The sequence below is a fragment of the Sebastes fasciatus genome, chromosome 11 (assembly GCF_043250625.1).
Source record: "Sebastes fasciatus isolate fSebFas1 chromosome 11, fSebFas1.pri, whole genome shotgun sequence".
In the NCBI taxonomy this organism is placed as follows: domain Eukaryota; kingdom Metazoa; phylum Chordata; class Actinopteri; order Perciformes; family Sebastidae; genus Sebastes; species Sebastes fasciatus.
Genome location: NC_133805.1, coordinates 11,870,394 through 11,883,713, shown reverse-complemented (window position 1 = coordinate 11,883,713; position 13,320 = coordinate 11,870,394). Strand labels below are relative to the sequence as shown.

General features: G+C 38.5%; 2 protein-coding genes across 2 annotated transcripts; both read right to left on the bottom strand.

The window, feature by feature from the left end:
* Window positions 1-1,861: 1,861 nt before the first annotated feature.
* Window positions 1,862-3,883, bottom strand: LOC141776260 (regulator of G-protein signaling 21-like). The gene is made up of 5 exons (XM_074649728.1): window positions 3,573-3,883; window positions 3,406-3,474; window positions 3,248-3,309; window positions 2,986-3,152; window positions 1,862-2,718 (listed from the first exon to the last, which is right to left on the bottom strand). Exons 1-5 carry the CDS (start codon window positions 3,665-3,667, stop codon window positions 2,428-2,430), a joined length of 684 nt encoding a protein of 227 aa, XP_074505829.1. The 5' UTR covers window positions 3,668-3,883; the 3' UTR covers window positions 1,862-2,427.
* A 6,069-nt stretch (window positions 3,884-9,952) lies between these two features.
* On the bottom strand, window positions 9,953-11,836 carry LOC141776822 (regulator of G-protein signaling 13-like). The gene is made up of 5 exons (XM_074650636.1): window positions 11,546-11,836; window positions 11,368-11,424; window positions 11,211-11,272; window positions 10,959-11,125; window positions 9,953-10,837 (listed from the first exon to the last, which is right to left on the bottom strand). Exons 1-5 carry the CDS (start codon window positions 11,611-11,613, stop codon window positions 10,652-10,654), a joined length of 540 nt encoding a protein of 179 aa, XP_074506737.1. The 5' UTR covers window positions 11,614-11,836; the 3' UTR covers window positions 9,953-10,651.
* Window positions 11,837-13,320: the final 1,484 nt, after the last annotated feature.

Here is a 13,320-nt window from a genome sequence, read left to right as displayed (position 1 = left end):
CTGGACTACTGGAGTGTGGAGCAGTAGATTTGCAAGGAAATAATAAATAAATAAATAAATAAATAAATAAATAAATAAATAAATAAATAAATAAATAAATAAAAAAATAAAAAAATTTCAATTTTTTTTTTTTTTAAATTTTAAAATTTTAAAATATTTAAAAAATAAATAAATAAAAAAATAAAATAAAAAATAATAGTTAATAATAATAATAATAATAATAATAATAATAATAATAATAACAATAATAATAACTACCACCACCAACTGGTATGGAGTGTGGATCAGACTGGCTAGTACAGGGGTCAGCAACCTTTACTATCAAAAGAGCCATTTTGGGCAAAATAATTTAGAAAAAAATTCTGTCTGGAGCCACAAAACATTTGAGCATTGTGGTGAAGGTAACACAGTTTATAGTCTAAGTATATAGAATATAAGTCTAATGCAGTGAGGGCCAAAGAGACAATGTACGACAGAGTGTTAGGGCCACATTGTGGGAAAACAAATCTGAGATTTCCAGAATAAAGTCATAATATTACGAGAAAAAAAGTTGTAATATTACGAGAATAAAGTCATAACTTTACGAGAAAAAAAATTGTAATTTTACGAGAATAAAGTCATAACTTTACGAGAAAAAAAAGTTGTAATTTTACGAGAATAAAGTCATAACTTTACGAGAAAAAAAAGTTGTAATTTTACGAGAATAAAGTCATAACTTTACGAGAAAAAAAGTCGTAATATTGCAAGAATAAAGTCAGAACTTTACGAGAAAAAAAGAAAATAACATGTAAAATTACCACTTTATAATATGATGACTTTATTCTCATAATATTACGACTTTTTTCTTGTAAACCTATGACTTTATTCTCCTAATATTATGACTTTATCCTCGAAATCTCAGATTTTTTTTTTCCCTCAATGTGGCCCTAATACAAAGCGTTTCGAGATAACTTCGGTTATGATTTGACGCTATATAAAAATAAATTGATTTGAATACTCCGTCGTACCGTCGTACCATAGACCTACAACAATGATAAATAAAATTGAAAATGTAAACAAAAAAACAGTTATTCATTTCCACAAAATTTTTAAAAATCCACATGGAGCCACTGGAGAGGGGCTAAAGAGACGCATGTGGCTCCAGGAGCCGCAGGTTGCAGACCCCTGGTATTGTATTTACAATATTCAAAAACCATTAATAAATAAATAAATAAATAAAAAACTATATTTTTTTCAATCACATTCATTTGTCTACGATACTGAAATAATATTCTATAACACTAATTTAGTGAGTTCTTTTGTAGACTATCTATTAAATCAAAGTGTACTTTAATCTCTGTAAGGCCTTGAGTTATCTCTTTACATATGGCATACAGTAACATAGATTTTGCTTTTGACCACTCAATTCACTTATAATCTGAAAATTGTACAGTGTATCTCCACCAGCACAATACTTGCTCCTAAGTTAAATATTCATTCACTGACTCTCCTTATGACCCAAAACAGATGGTGGTCACAGGCAGCAAGAGTCTATACCTTTGGACCAAATACTGCATATCTCCTCTCTCCTATAATTCTACTGCCTCTTTGTGCACTCCTACGTTCTTCATCTCCTCATTTCCTCTCTTTGTACCTGCCCTGTCTCCTCTTGATGCTGCCAGCTTTCAACCACTATTTCCATAATCAAATCAGAAATGCCACAGGTAGGCAACAGAACATGGAAGGACAGAGGACAAGTATTGCTCAGTAATAGGACTGTTTCGCCTCTGACATTATTCACTCCATCATGACTTTTGTAGCCATCCTCTTGCTGTGAAGCAGCAGTGCTCACCACAGTACCACCATGCAGCCCCATATCGAGACCAGTAGCTCAAAAATATCCTTATGTATGTATGTATGGTAGATTTCCCTGTAACCACTGGGTGGCAGTAGCACATCAACTGTAAAGACACAGGATGCATTTTAAAGACCCCAATGAAGACACAGATAGTCTTTTTGTTCAGTTCATGAATTTTGCAAAGTTTAACTTCTTTTTTTGTGAATTTATCACAAAGTAAAGTCTGTACTTTTGCGATGCCTCGTGATGCATAAATGTCAAAATCATTCAAATTTCCATAAATATTGTTTAATGCAATATGACAAAATACACAACAGTCCTGCAGTCGTGCATTTCACTTGTATAAAACCATAAATATTTACATTCAAGACATCGTCTCAGCCAGGAGCCCCGCTGGGTTGAAAACCACAGTTTAACCTGGTTTAACAGCAGGTGGCACCGCCTGCAGTATGTTATGTCCACTGCACTGGCTTTCAGTCTTTGAGGTGACATTGTGAGGGAAGGGGAAGTGCCTGCACAGAGTCTTTCAACAGCAGCTCCTGAGCCCGTGTCTGTCTGTGCAACACTTTGCACCACCGACGTGCATGATGTCAGTCCTTGTGCAAGAGATAGAGCTGGCTCTGCAGGCTGATTGGTTTTGAATCACGCGGCATTAGATCTCCAGTGCTCCTTATCTTCAAGGCCTTTCTGTGCCTCCCAAGGCCTCTTTGCTTAGAAGCTGCATCAAACAGGACTCTGTGTTGCTCGGATTGAATGAAGCGTGGGAAGGAGCCGTTCTCCATCAGGCTGTAGATTTTCCTCTGTGCCACAACAAAACATGATGGACTTGGTTGATGGAGACTCTGTCTGATAATGTCTCTTGTGTAGAAATCTAAGTTTACCTGCAAAGAAAAACACAGCAGATGTAGACATTTATTGTGCAGTGCGTACTGTACAGTGTGTGCAGCCACATGCATTACACTTGGAAAGTAACTGTGCTGTTGTTGATGCACAGTAAATGATACAGGTCAGCGTTTTTTTTTAGGACTTGAACTATTAGGACCATTTTCTAGTAAATTGCAATTCCTTTCACTTCTTATTCCTGTTGGGTTTGAGCACATTTTGCTGCACAAAAGTTCATGTGGTCACCTCATAGAGTCTGTTTTTACCTGTCTGGGAGCTTCAGCCCCGATGAACTCTTCATAAATACTTGCAGCTCTCCGTGTCAGCTCCTCTGGACTGTCAGAGGTTTTGAACCCTCGACAGGCGAGCCAGAAATCCAGATTTTCCTCACAGAACTCTGATTTCAGAAAGTCCCGAAATGCCATTTGTCCACCTTTCACACAAGGGAGCATAACTTCATTATAAAGAAAACAGAAACCGACCATGATATTAGTTTTGTAGTGTTGCTTGAAAGCGGATGGAAATTACATTTCTGGGAAAGAAGTGTCTCGAGAGATTCTCCCAGTAGGCTTGTTTCATTTGTTTCCTTTCTGCAGGCGGGGAAAAAAAGGAAGGTTTTTGTGATTTGTTCACATTGTAAAGAAAACATTAGACAATATTAATATGCAGTAAAATTAAAACAACACCTGTTGATTTTCCTCCATGGTAATGGATTCTGGATGATTTTATGTAGTCTGGATTTCCATTTATTATGTCTACAAGAGAGGATAACAGCAGGAATATTAAGATAAAGCATAAAACAAAGAGCCTCCAAAAGAAGCCTCATTGCAAATGAGACTTTTAATGTACTTACATTGTCTTTGTGTCCTGGAGGTCCAGAGATGTCTCAGAGTTCATTGTTGAACTTCCTCTGAGAATGATCATTTGACAGTATCTCTCAGTATGCATGATGTCGTTGAATCCTCAGAAGACTTTTCCTCAGTCAGATTTCCAAACTCACCGCTGGATCCTGACTGCCAGAGTTTCTCCCTGAACTGCAGGTCTCAGTCCTGTTTGTCTTGCTATCTTTAACCTCTGTTGACATAAAGCCCGATTGTTGCGTAATTAGAAGAATACTGAAAGTGCGTCAAACCTTGTGCCCTTCCTTAATGTTTAATTATAGTACAAAACTTTGCTGTGTATCACAACCCCCGTCACATTCACCACGGTTAAATGCATTACATGGTCTCTACGTCACTTAGCTTGCCATTCAAGTCTGTGCTATTCTTAGTCACAGGTCAGGTCGTCACAAGTTTCTTTTAGCAGTTTTGCTTTTTCAGTGCAGTTCCTCATGCATGTCTTTCTTTCAAAGCTTCTGGATTACTTCCTCTCCACTGTCATTGTCGGTTCTACAATTTTTAAATTCCAGCTTCTTTAAAATGTTTTTACACATTTTAGAAAGGTTTTCCTTGAAAAAAAAAAAGTAATATGCCTCTGTCTGTATAGAATCAATATTAATTTGTTAGGATCATTAAAATAAGTGTGTTTGTGTATTTGAAACTGTGTTTTCTGAAGTTGCAAAATGAGCTAAATTATGGATATTATATTTCAGTAGACACTCTCTTTGGGGCCAGAGCAATAACTTTTGGGTAAAACACTTCAGTTTCTTTCTCAACAATCTGATAAGTACCTCTTTAAAATTTTAAGAATAGCACTTAAGCAGATATCCAAAAATGGTCTTAGAGCACAGCAACACACACAGAAGATAGAAGATTATAAAAGGGGAACTACGCCCATTTTCAAAAGTCATTCATGTTATTCCTATGGACAGTCCAAAAAATATCAGTAAACATGAACAACTCTCTCCCAAATCTAAAAACTGGAGTGATAAAACTCAACCTTGTGTTTTCATAGGGTATAAAGTCTGGAGCTGCTCCATTGAATCATTTTAAGAGGCTTGAAAACAAAAAACTCCAGTAACTCATAAGAGGAAACAGTCATTTCATGTAACAGAAAAACATTTTTTCCCTGCTTTGCTTTCTTGGAAATTCAATGGAAGCCTACTTTATTACTAATAATATTTATTACATATTCCCCAAGATTATTATTATTAGAAATTCTCTCACAATTATCTTCTCAGTCATGAGTCACTATTGTTAGGACAGAAATGGGCTTAAATTTGTTCACCTCCAACCACTGCACTACAACACTGACAGAATGAGACAAAACATCTATCATGATTTTGCTGCTGCTCTTAAATAAATAAAAAAAAATATACATCTTAAGAAGTAATTGAATCAAGTATTAAATCTAAAAACATCTCTTTTTTTTTCTCAAAACAAGAAAATATGATGTTCCAAAATTAAATTGGCACTTGATACCACTTACAGACGCCATCATTTGTCTTTATAACCACTGGAAATCTTTACTCTTCCTGGTTTAAATACATGAGCCTTTGTTTGGGAACATTTTAAATGATCTCACCCAGTTATGACTTAAAAACTAAGAATGGGAGAATATGATCATATATTATTAAGGTCATTGCTGAGGAAGCAGCGTAAACACAGGCCGAGCAGAGAAGCAAAACAGAATAATTATCTAGGTCTGCTTTCGAGTGTTACGCCATTACCTACGTATAACCAGTGCAGTGTAATCACACCCATTAAGGCCACAGGAGACCATATGCAACAAACCTGTGTGAATGAAACAAATACAAAAGTGGGTCAGCATCAATTTTGATCATAACCACCATCGTGTAGCCTGCATGACTCACAAAGGATTCAGTATATTTTGCAGCATCCAAAACTGTTGTTCTAAATGAAGAAGTTATATAACCCCTCTATTGTAGATATAAATATAGAGCCTAGATTTGCATGATATGCTTTGAGCATTGTAGTCACTGGGGTGAACGTTTGATCAGATATTAGTTTTGCATAGTACAGCTAGCAGCCGAAACCAAGGTCGAAAATAGTTTTACAACCTTTCATTTGCAATTCACATCACGACAGCGTGTTGGATATGTATTGTTGGATTTAATATGTTAAAATGAATGCACGATCACGTGTGTTTTCTCTGTGTGCTCTAGCCTTCTCTCACAGTCTGAACACCTGCAGGTCGGGTGGACTGGAGACTCACTGGAGACTCTTTGTGTGTCCTGTTTTTTTCGCTGTCTTCCAACTGATGCATGCTGGGATAGGTTTGATATCTCAAACCCTGACACAACATTGACTCATTTTTAGCATGCATTGGTAAATATATTTGATATATTTAATTTTTGGCAAAAACCTGTGTTGACTTAACACACTAAAGTATTCTGTATGTTGTCTGCCCAGCTTTCAGTTTAAACAGAAAATGAAAACATGGAAAATGCACTTCAGTTTTCAGTCATGTTAGCAGCATTGCTCTAGCATAGACTGTAAGAAGTGGACGTAGTCACCGTGACTTCACCCATTGGTTTGTGGACTACGGTTTTGAAGCCTCGAGTTCGGCATTTTGGCCGTCACCATCTTGGTTATTTGTAACCAGAAGTGACACGAGAGGGTGAAGCTGAGTACAACCGAACGCTGAATAAGACATCTTTACAATTTAACTTTCATGAACTGAAAACACACTGTGAAAGGGTTAAAGTTGTAAGACGAAAACATAGATAACTCCCAGACCGGACAACGCCGTGGTGGCGACCTGTCAATCACAAGGTAGCCACGCCCTAAAGTATCCCCTGCTTTATGGTCTATTTTACGGGACCATAATTTACTTAATGAACATCATGCTGTATTGAAGAAGACTTGAAACTAACGATTGAGACCATAAACTCATGTTTACAATGTTTACTGAGGTAATAAATCAAGTGAGAAGTAGGCTCATGTTCTCATAGACTTCTATACAATCAGACTTCAGGAGTCGCCCCCTGCTGGCTATTAGAAAGAATGCAAATTTAAGACACATCAGCATTGGCTTCACTTCTCAGACCCCGGAGGTAGCCCACTTGACTCTAAGGATGTCAGTGTTGGTCGGTCCATCGCTTTGGTCCAGACTGAAATATCCCAACAGCTACTTAATGGATTTGCCATAACATATCAACGACATTCATGGTCCCCAGAGGATTAAGCCTCTAAAGTATGGGTTGTCATGAAATTTGGTACAGACATTCACGTCCCTCGCAAGATGAATTGTAATAACTTTGGTGATTCCTCAACTTTTTATCCACCATCAGGTCAAAATTTTAATTTATTGAATACTTTGGTTTATGATCAAACACCTACAAAACCAATGACATTCACATCAGCCTTATTTTGTGTTAAGTGCTAATTAGCAATACATTAAATGGTGACCATATAAACATTATATCTGCTAAACATCATTGGTGTTAACATTTTACTCAAAGCACCAAGGTACATCCTCACAGAGCAGCCAGCATGGCTGTAGACTTAGTTTCATGTCTTCAAATACCAGAAATTACTCTGTTTTCATTTTACGATGATCTAACTGGTTATAGGCTATCACTAGTGGAATTTTTTTAACCTCATGTCTGACTAAAGCAGATTTTATCTGGTTGAAAACTTCCCCACTGGAACATTTTTAACCTGCCTCTGTAATAGACTTGAAACAAAGCCTCCTTTGTTGAACTGGTTGAGTAACATCACACAGTCATCCAGTATAGTAGGCTATATCCTTCCTGTATACAGACCACGTGGGTCCAAGAGGATGACTTCTGTCTCATGACACACATGGCAGCTAAAGCTATGGTCTCATTCACTGAGTGGTATCTGTAGTGGATATCCTCAAGGTTTCACATACATAGCAACTTGTGGATGCGTGTCATACAGTGCGTGACAAGTCGCACATCCTGTGTCTCAGATGTGACCCCGTTTTGCGAGTCATATGACTAATCTCTCGTAGGATCAACTTGTTACTAATAAGCAGAGCATTGCAAATAAGGAAATGATGACTAGTTAGGCAGTCAGTTTAACACCTCAGCTGCGTCTGAGTGAAAAAACAGCTAACGACCTGTGTGAGAAATAAAAAGGATATTCTCATCATGCTGAAAGCCGTTTTGGTAAAAACATGAAATGATTGCTTTTATACAGACAATTTGATGTCTATTGCTCTCTAAAAGCACAAAAGAGTTTCAGAAGGATTATTACTTGTCTATGTTCACCTGCCTCAGTGTGTGTGCTCGCGCCAACGCCATGTGTGTGAGAGTAAAAGAGGATGTGGTAGAGCAGTTTGGTCTTAACACTTCTCCCTATTATTCCTGTAACCTTTAAGAGAGTGATACTTGATTGGTTCCCACTCATAAACTTCCTTTTGGTGCATTTTTAAAAAATATATATATATATAAATGCAGTTTCACTTTTAAAACATACTGCTCTATCAAGATCAATTTATAAGGATAAATTCTGATTGCTATACTGATGAATGAAAGACTGAATAAAAAAAAAGAAAAAAAAAGGCTGAATGAACTGTAGAAAGTACCTGAAACACATTCAAAAGCATCAAAGGTCAATGACACATGTGATGTAAGGTTGGGAGCATTATGCGACACTGCGGTCCGAGTTGTTAACCCTTCAAACCTCACTGATCCACATTACAATCTCATGCTGTGCAGCCAGAGGCAGTTTAAACCCACAGAACTTTATTTAGATAACGGTACGGTGGATACGGTGGTCAAACACACCAAATGTGCAAAGCGGAATATTTGGGGAAATGTGAGAGAAACGACGTACAAGACATCTTAAAATACTTCAGTTTCACTGAATGTTGTTTCACTCAGTTCTGATCAGGACCAAAAACAAGCTGATGCAAAATACAAAGTAAATGATAGTGGTGTCAGAGAATGTGCAATGAAATGATTTTTCCAAACTTATAGTTAATTGTTAAAGGAATGATTTGACATTTATAGGAAATAAGCTTATTCACTTTCTTGCTGAGAGTTAAAGGTCCCATATCGTGCTCATTTTCAGGTTCATACTTGTACTTTGTGTGTCTAATAGAACATGTTTACATGCTGTAATGTTCAAAAAAAACTTTATTTTCCTTACACTGTCTGTCTGAATATACCAGTATTTACTCTCTGTCTGAAACGCTCCGTTTTTAGTGCATTTCAACGGAATTGCGTTGCTAGGCAACAGCTTGGGTCCATGTTTACTTCCTGTCAGCTGATGTCATTCACATACACTGCAACAGGAAATAAACTGGGACACGTTTAGAATGTTTATGTATAAAAAAACGTGTAATGATCTATATATTGTAGATTTGTGACATCACAAATGGACAGAAATCCTGACAGCTTGTTGCAAACGCACATTTTCTGAATACGAGCTGCATTTCTCCGTATATTGAGCGTTTTGATAGTGTAACAGTATTTATAAAGCACTTTAAACCTGCTTTATAATATAAAAAAAACATGAAAATCTCCTTTTTTACAATATGGGACCTTTAACCTTCGGACAGAGCCAGGCTAGCTGTTTCCAGTCTTTATGCTAAGCTAAGCTAACTGGCTGTAGCTTCATATTGACCGTACAGACCATAGACTGTATAAAGATGGGCGACATGACAACTCCCAAAAAGTGAAGCCGTGTGGTTGCAGTATAGGTCATAAATCCCGCCCCCTCCTGGGACGAGGGTCAAACTAAAAAGTCAAATGTATATGTCAAATACATTTTTCCCAAAGATGGTTTTTGTCATTTTAGGTAGTTCTTATCCCGCTGATGTCTGTTCAAGTGTTAATTTTTTCTGATAAGTGTGGTTTTAATTAGATATTTGATGCTATAACAAGGGGATGAGACGACATAATTGACAGCTGTGATTGACAGCTGCTCTGAGTGAAGTAGTCACGGAGCCGGAGGCTCGGGAATTGTATGAGAGAGGAGATGTAACTTTAACTTTCCCCTTATTCTTCACTTCTTCACTTTCAATCTTCTCATAGACTCTCAACAAGAATACCAATCAGCATATTTCCCAAATTGTCAAACTATTCCTTTAAGAACACGTTTGTTCAGTATGGCAGAGAGAACATGAGGAACAATTCTGGTGTGCTGCTGTTGACATTTCTAAACTCATAAAACCCACTCGGCAGTAGATATTCTAACTATGAGTAAGTATATGAATGAACGAAAACTGAATGAATGAATGAATGAATGAATGAATGAAGTGATGACTAAGTGGCCCTGTGGCTTCTTGAGGTGATGTGTATCTAAAGCTTGATGTCTGTTTACCTGATAAGAACACATTTTAGAACACATTGCGGCACTGTACGTTTAAAATTATAAAGCATATCTTTTATTAAATATTTACAAATCCACCTTAATATTCACATTCACATAACGTTCTCACAGACTGTGGACTATGACACAACATTTAGCTTATTACAAATTATTATAGTTGTAACATATCAGTGATTTCAGTGTGACTGACACTGACGTCAGAATGTAAAACAGTTCATGTAATTTTAACACTGTGCATAAAAATCCACATCTAGACGGCATACTTCTCTATTGCTTTAGTGAGATGACAATAAACTTAAGATGGTGTGCAAATGTAGATTCCAGCTCGTGCACTTGCATCTTGGGTGGAGCGTGTCGTTTGCACCACATACACTTCCTGGCGTCTCGCACAGAAAGTCCCTCGCATTTTCACGAGGCGTCTCTGGGAAGCCCTTTGCTTTACAGCGGCTATCGCAGCATCTGCTAATAAACGACTGTTTTTTTGGCCACTCGTCAGCTTTTTTACGACAGAGCTGACTTCTCCTCTCTAAGACAATCAATTATGTGGCCGTGGCCAACCTCAAAGCATGTCTTCTCCAACTCAGAATGAATGTGTTGAAAAGGGATCACCACCAGTGTTCCCAGTACAAGCAAACAAACACCATAGAGTCTCTCAAGTAGTCCAGTATGGGGCTCAGCTTCAACAGTACAGCTTCTACAAACATAATGTCTCTGGTATCTGTTTTCTTTACGTCGCCGCCGATTCTGATGTGGAGTCCAGCAGAGCCTGATAGATGTCAGACTTGAGGAAACGCGGATAAGAATCCCTCTCCATTAACCCGTAGACGATCCTCTGGGCATCGCTGAAGCACACCGTGGTGGGCCTCTTCATGTTCCGTCTGATCAGCTCTCTGGTCTTGTGATCAATGTTGATCTGGAAGCGGAGGGAAAATAATGAGTATGATAAATAAAAAAAAGTTAAAAAAAGTAGCAGCAGGGGGTGGTATGAAAAAGAACTGTAAATCTGTCTGCATTATAAAAACGTCTGTGCTCACCTCTCTCGGAGCCTTAGCTTGGATGTGGCGTTTGAAGATCTTTTTGGCCTTGGAGAATATCATGATGGAATATTTCATCTTCTTATAGGTCTCACACACCAGCCAAAACTCAATGTTTTCATCGCTGAACTCTGACTTCAAGAAGGCCTGGAATACCTGGATGCCATCTAAACAGAATGAGCAGTTAGTTAGTCAAGCATTGAGCAAGAATACTGATAGTGAATCTTGACTATGGGACTATACGTGACTTACATTTGGATGATAGAAGTCTCTCTAGTGAATGTGACCACTCGGTCATCTCCTCGAAACAAAGCCTGTAACAACAGGGGTGAACGGTCACTCACATGTGCAACAAGTACGCTAACATTTAAGATGTTTTTCTCCCGGTGGAGAAGTTTTCTTCACTTACCCCTCAGCGGTAGAGGCTTGAGATGATCTACTCAGCCGAGACTTCAGGTTTCCTTCCCTGGTGAACCAAACAAACCGACAAGCCTTATGTTACCAACATGTTCTTCTTATACTAAAGTGCTGATCAGCAATGACAGAAAAAAGAAGATACAGCGCATCAGTTGAGATAAAATATTTACCTCTTCTTGTTATCAGTATCCATGTTGAGGTGCAGCTCCGTCAGTGGTGATGCGACCAGACTCGGCATGGCAAAAATGCTCTGTACGTTGGTGACTGTGTGTTTGGCTCCACGGATGCAACTGTGTCTGTTTGATGAATCCGCTCAGTGTCGACTGTATATATGTACAGCAGAAGTCTGAAATGAGGTTGGTGAGTAGCGTCACAACATCATGCTGAACTAACCGCAGAAAAAAGAGGAAGTTGGGGATGACGCAAACCTACGCGGACTGTGACTGCTGTCTGTGTGTGTGTACTGTACTTGGACCTGCATCAATACCTGTTTGTTTTCAAGTCTGGGGATGCAAATTGGGCAGTGGAAAAATTCAGCAGCAGATAGGCAAATGCTTTATTCTCTGTTCCAGCCTGGCCACGAGGCCCCTTTATCACGTTTTGGAAACAATCTTCCCTTAATGAAAAGTTCAACTCATAAACAATAAAATGCATCCTCACTCAATTCAATACACTGAGGGGTTTTGCTGCTACTGCTTTACTCGGCCTGGTGTGACCATCAGTCGGTTAACTACCCTTTTCCTCTTTTGCTACTGATACCCGATGTTTTAGCATTTACCTTTATCCCGTTCAGCAAAAGTTAGTCTCAGTTAAGCTGTACGATTTTAGAAATGTTGTTGTATAATTGCTACTCTACGAGTGGATCGTTTGCGATGAAATGCCAAAGCTCATGATTTATGTGCTCACACTGTATGCATTATATGTATTAATTGTTGTCATAAGTTGTATTTTCATTATGTTGTTATTCTGTACACAAGACATCTATTGCACGTCTGTCCATCCTGGAAGTGGGATCCCTCCTCTGTTGCTCTTCCTATGGTTTCTTCCATTTTTTATTTTTTCCCTGTTAAAAGGGAAGGGAGTTTTTCCTTATCCGATGAGAGGGTCGCACTGTAAAGGACAGAGGGTGTCGTATCCTTTACAGATTGTAAAGCCCCCTGACGCAAATTTGTGATTTTAGGCTGTACAAATAAAATTGCCTCGATTTGACTGTACGGTCCGATCGTCATTCACGACCTGAGTGCTCACACTGTACGTGTGAAATAGAAAAAAATTCACGGCCCGTCTGCCCCTGCGGACCGTCCCTGCTGTTGACAGTTAAATATTAGTTTGAAAGCTCCGAGGCAGGTAAAGTTTGTTTGTTAGCAGAGGTCTGTACGGGTCACAATGCTAACAAGGCAGAAACGTGCTGCCTTGATCTGCTGAAATGTCAAAAAAAGAAAGAAGCGCCAGCGTATATGGACTCTCAAGTGGCTAGGTAGATGTGGACAGTATGACTTGTCCATTTTAGAGGTAAACTAGCTACGTTTTACTACAGGAGGTCAGAAGGAGTTTAATCCGGTCCGACTCTAAAATGAGTCGTGCAGCTCAAAATTCAGGCCAGAAACGGGCTGACATCGTACAGTGTATGCCCAGCTTAATGGCGCAATCAAATTAAACTCAATGTCTTTGGTTTCATAAATCTCTCAGCTCACCAAACCCGTCTAGAAATGGCTGTATTGTTGGTATAGATTATTTTTAATATCCATGTTTGTTGCTCCAGTATAACCTCAGCGTCTGAGTTTCTAAACATCAGTTATCCCTTCATCATGCGGTTCTTAGAAGCTTGTATTTCAGCCTCTCTCATATCTTGTTTTGTCTCTGACAGAAACATAGCCTCAAACATTTAGTGCCAATCTGCAGAAAAGTTCAGTTTTGCTCTGGGTCGATTTGAACATCCTCTCTC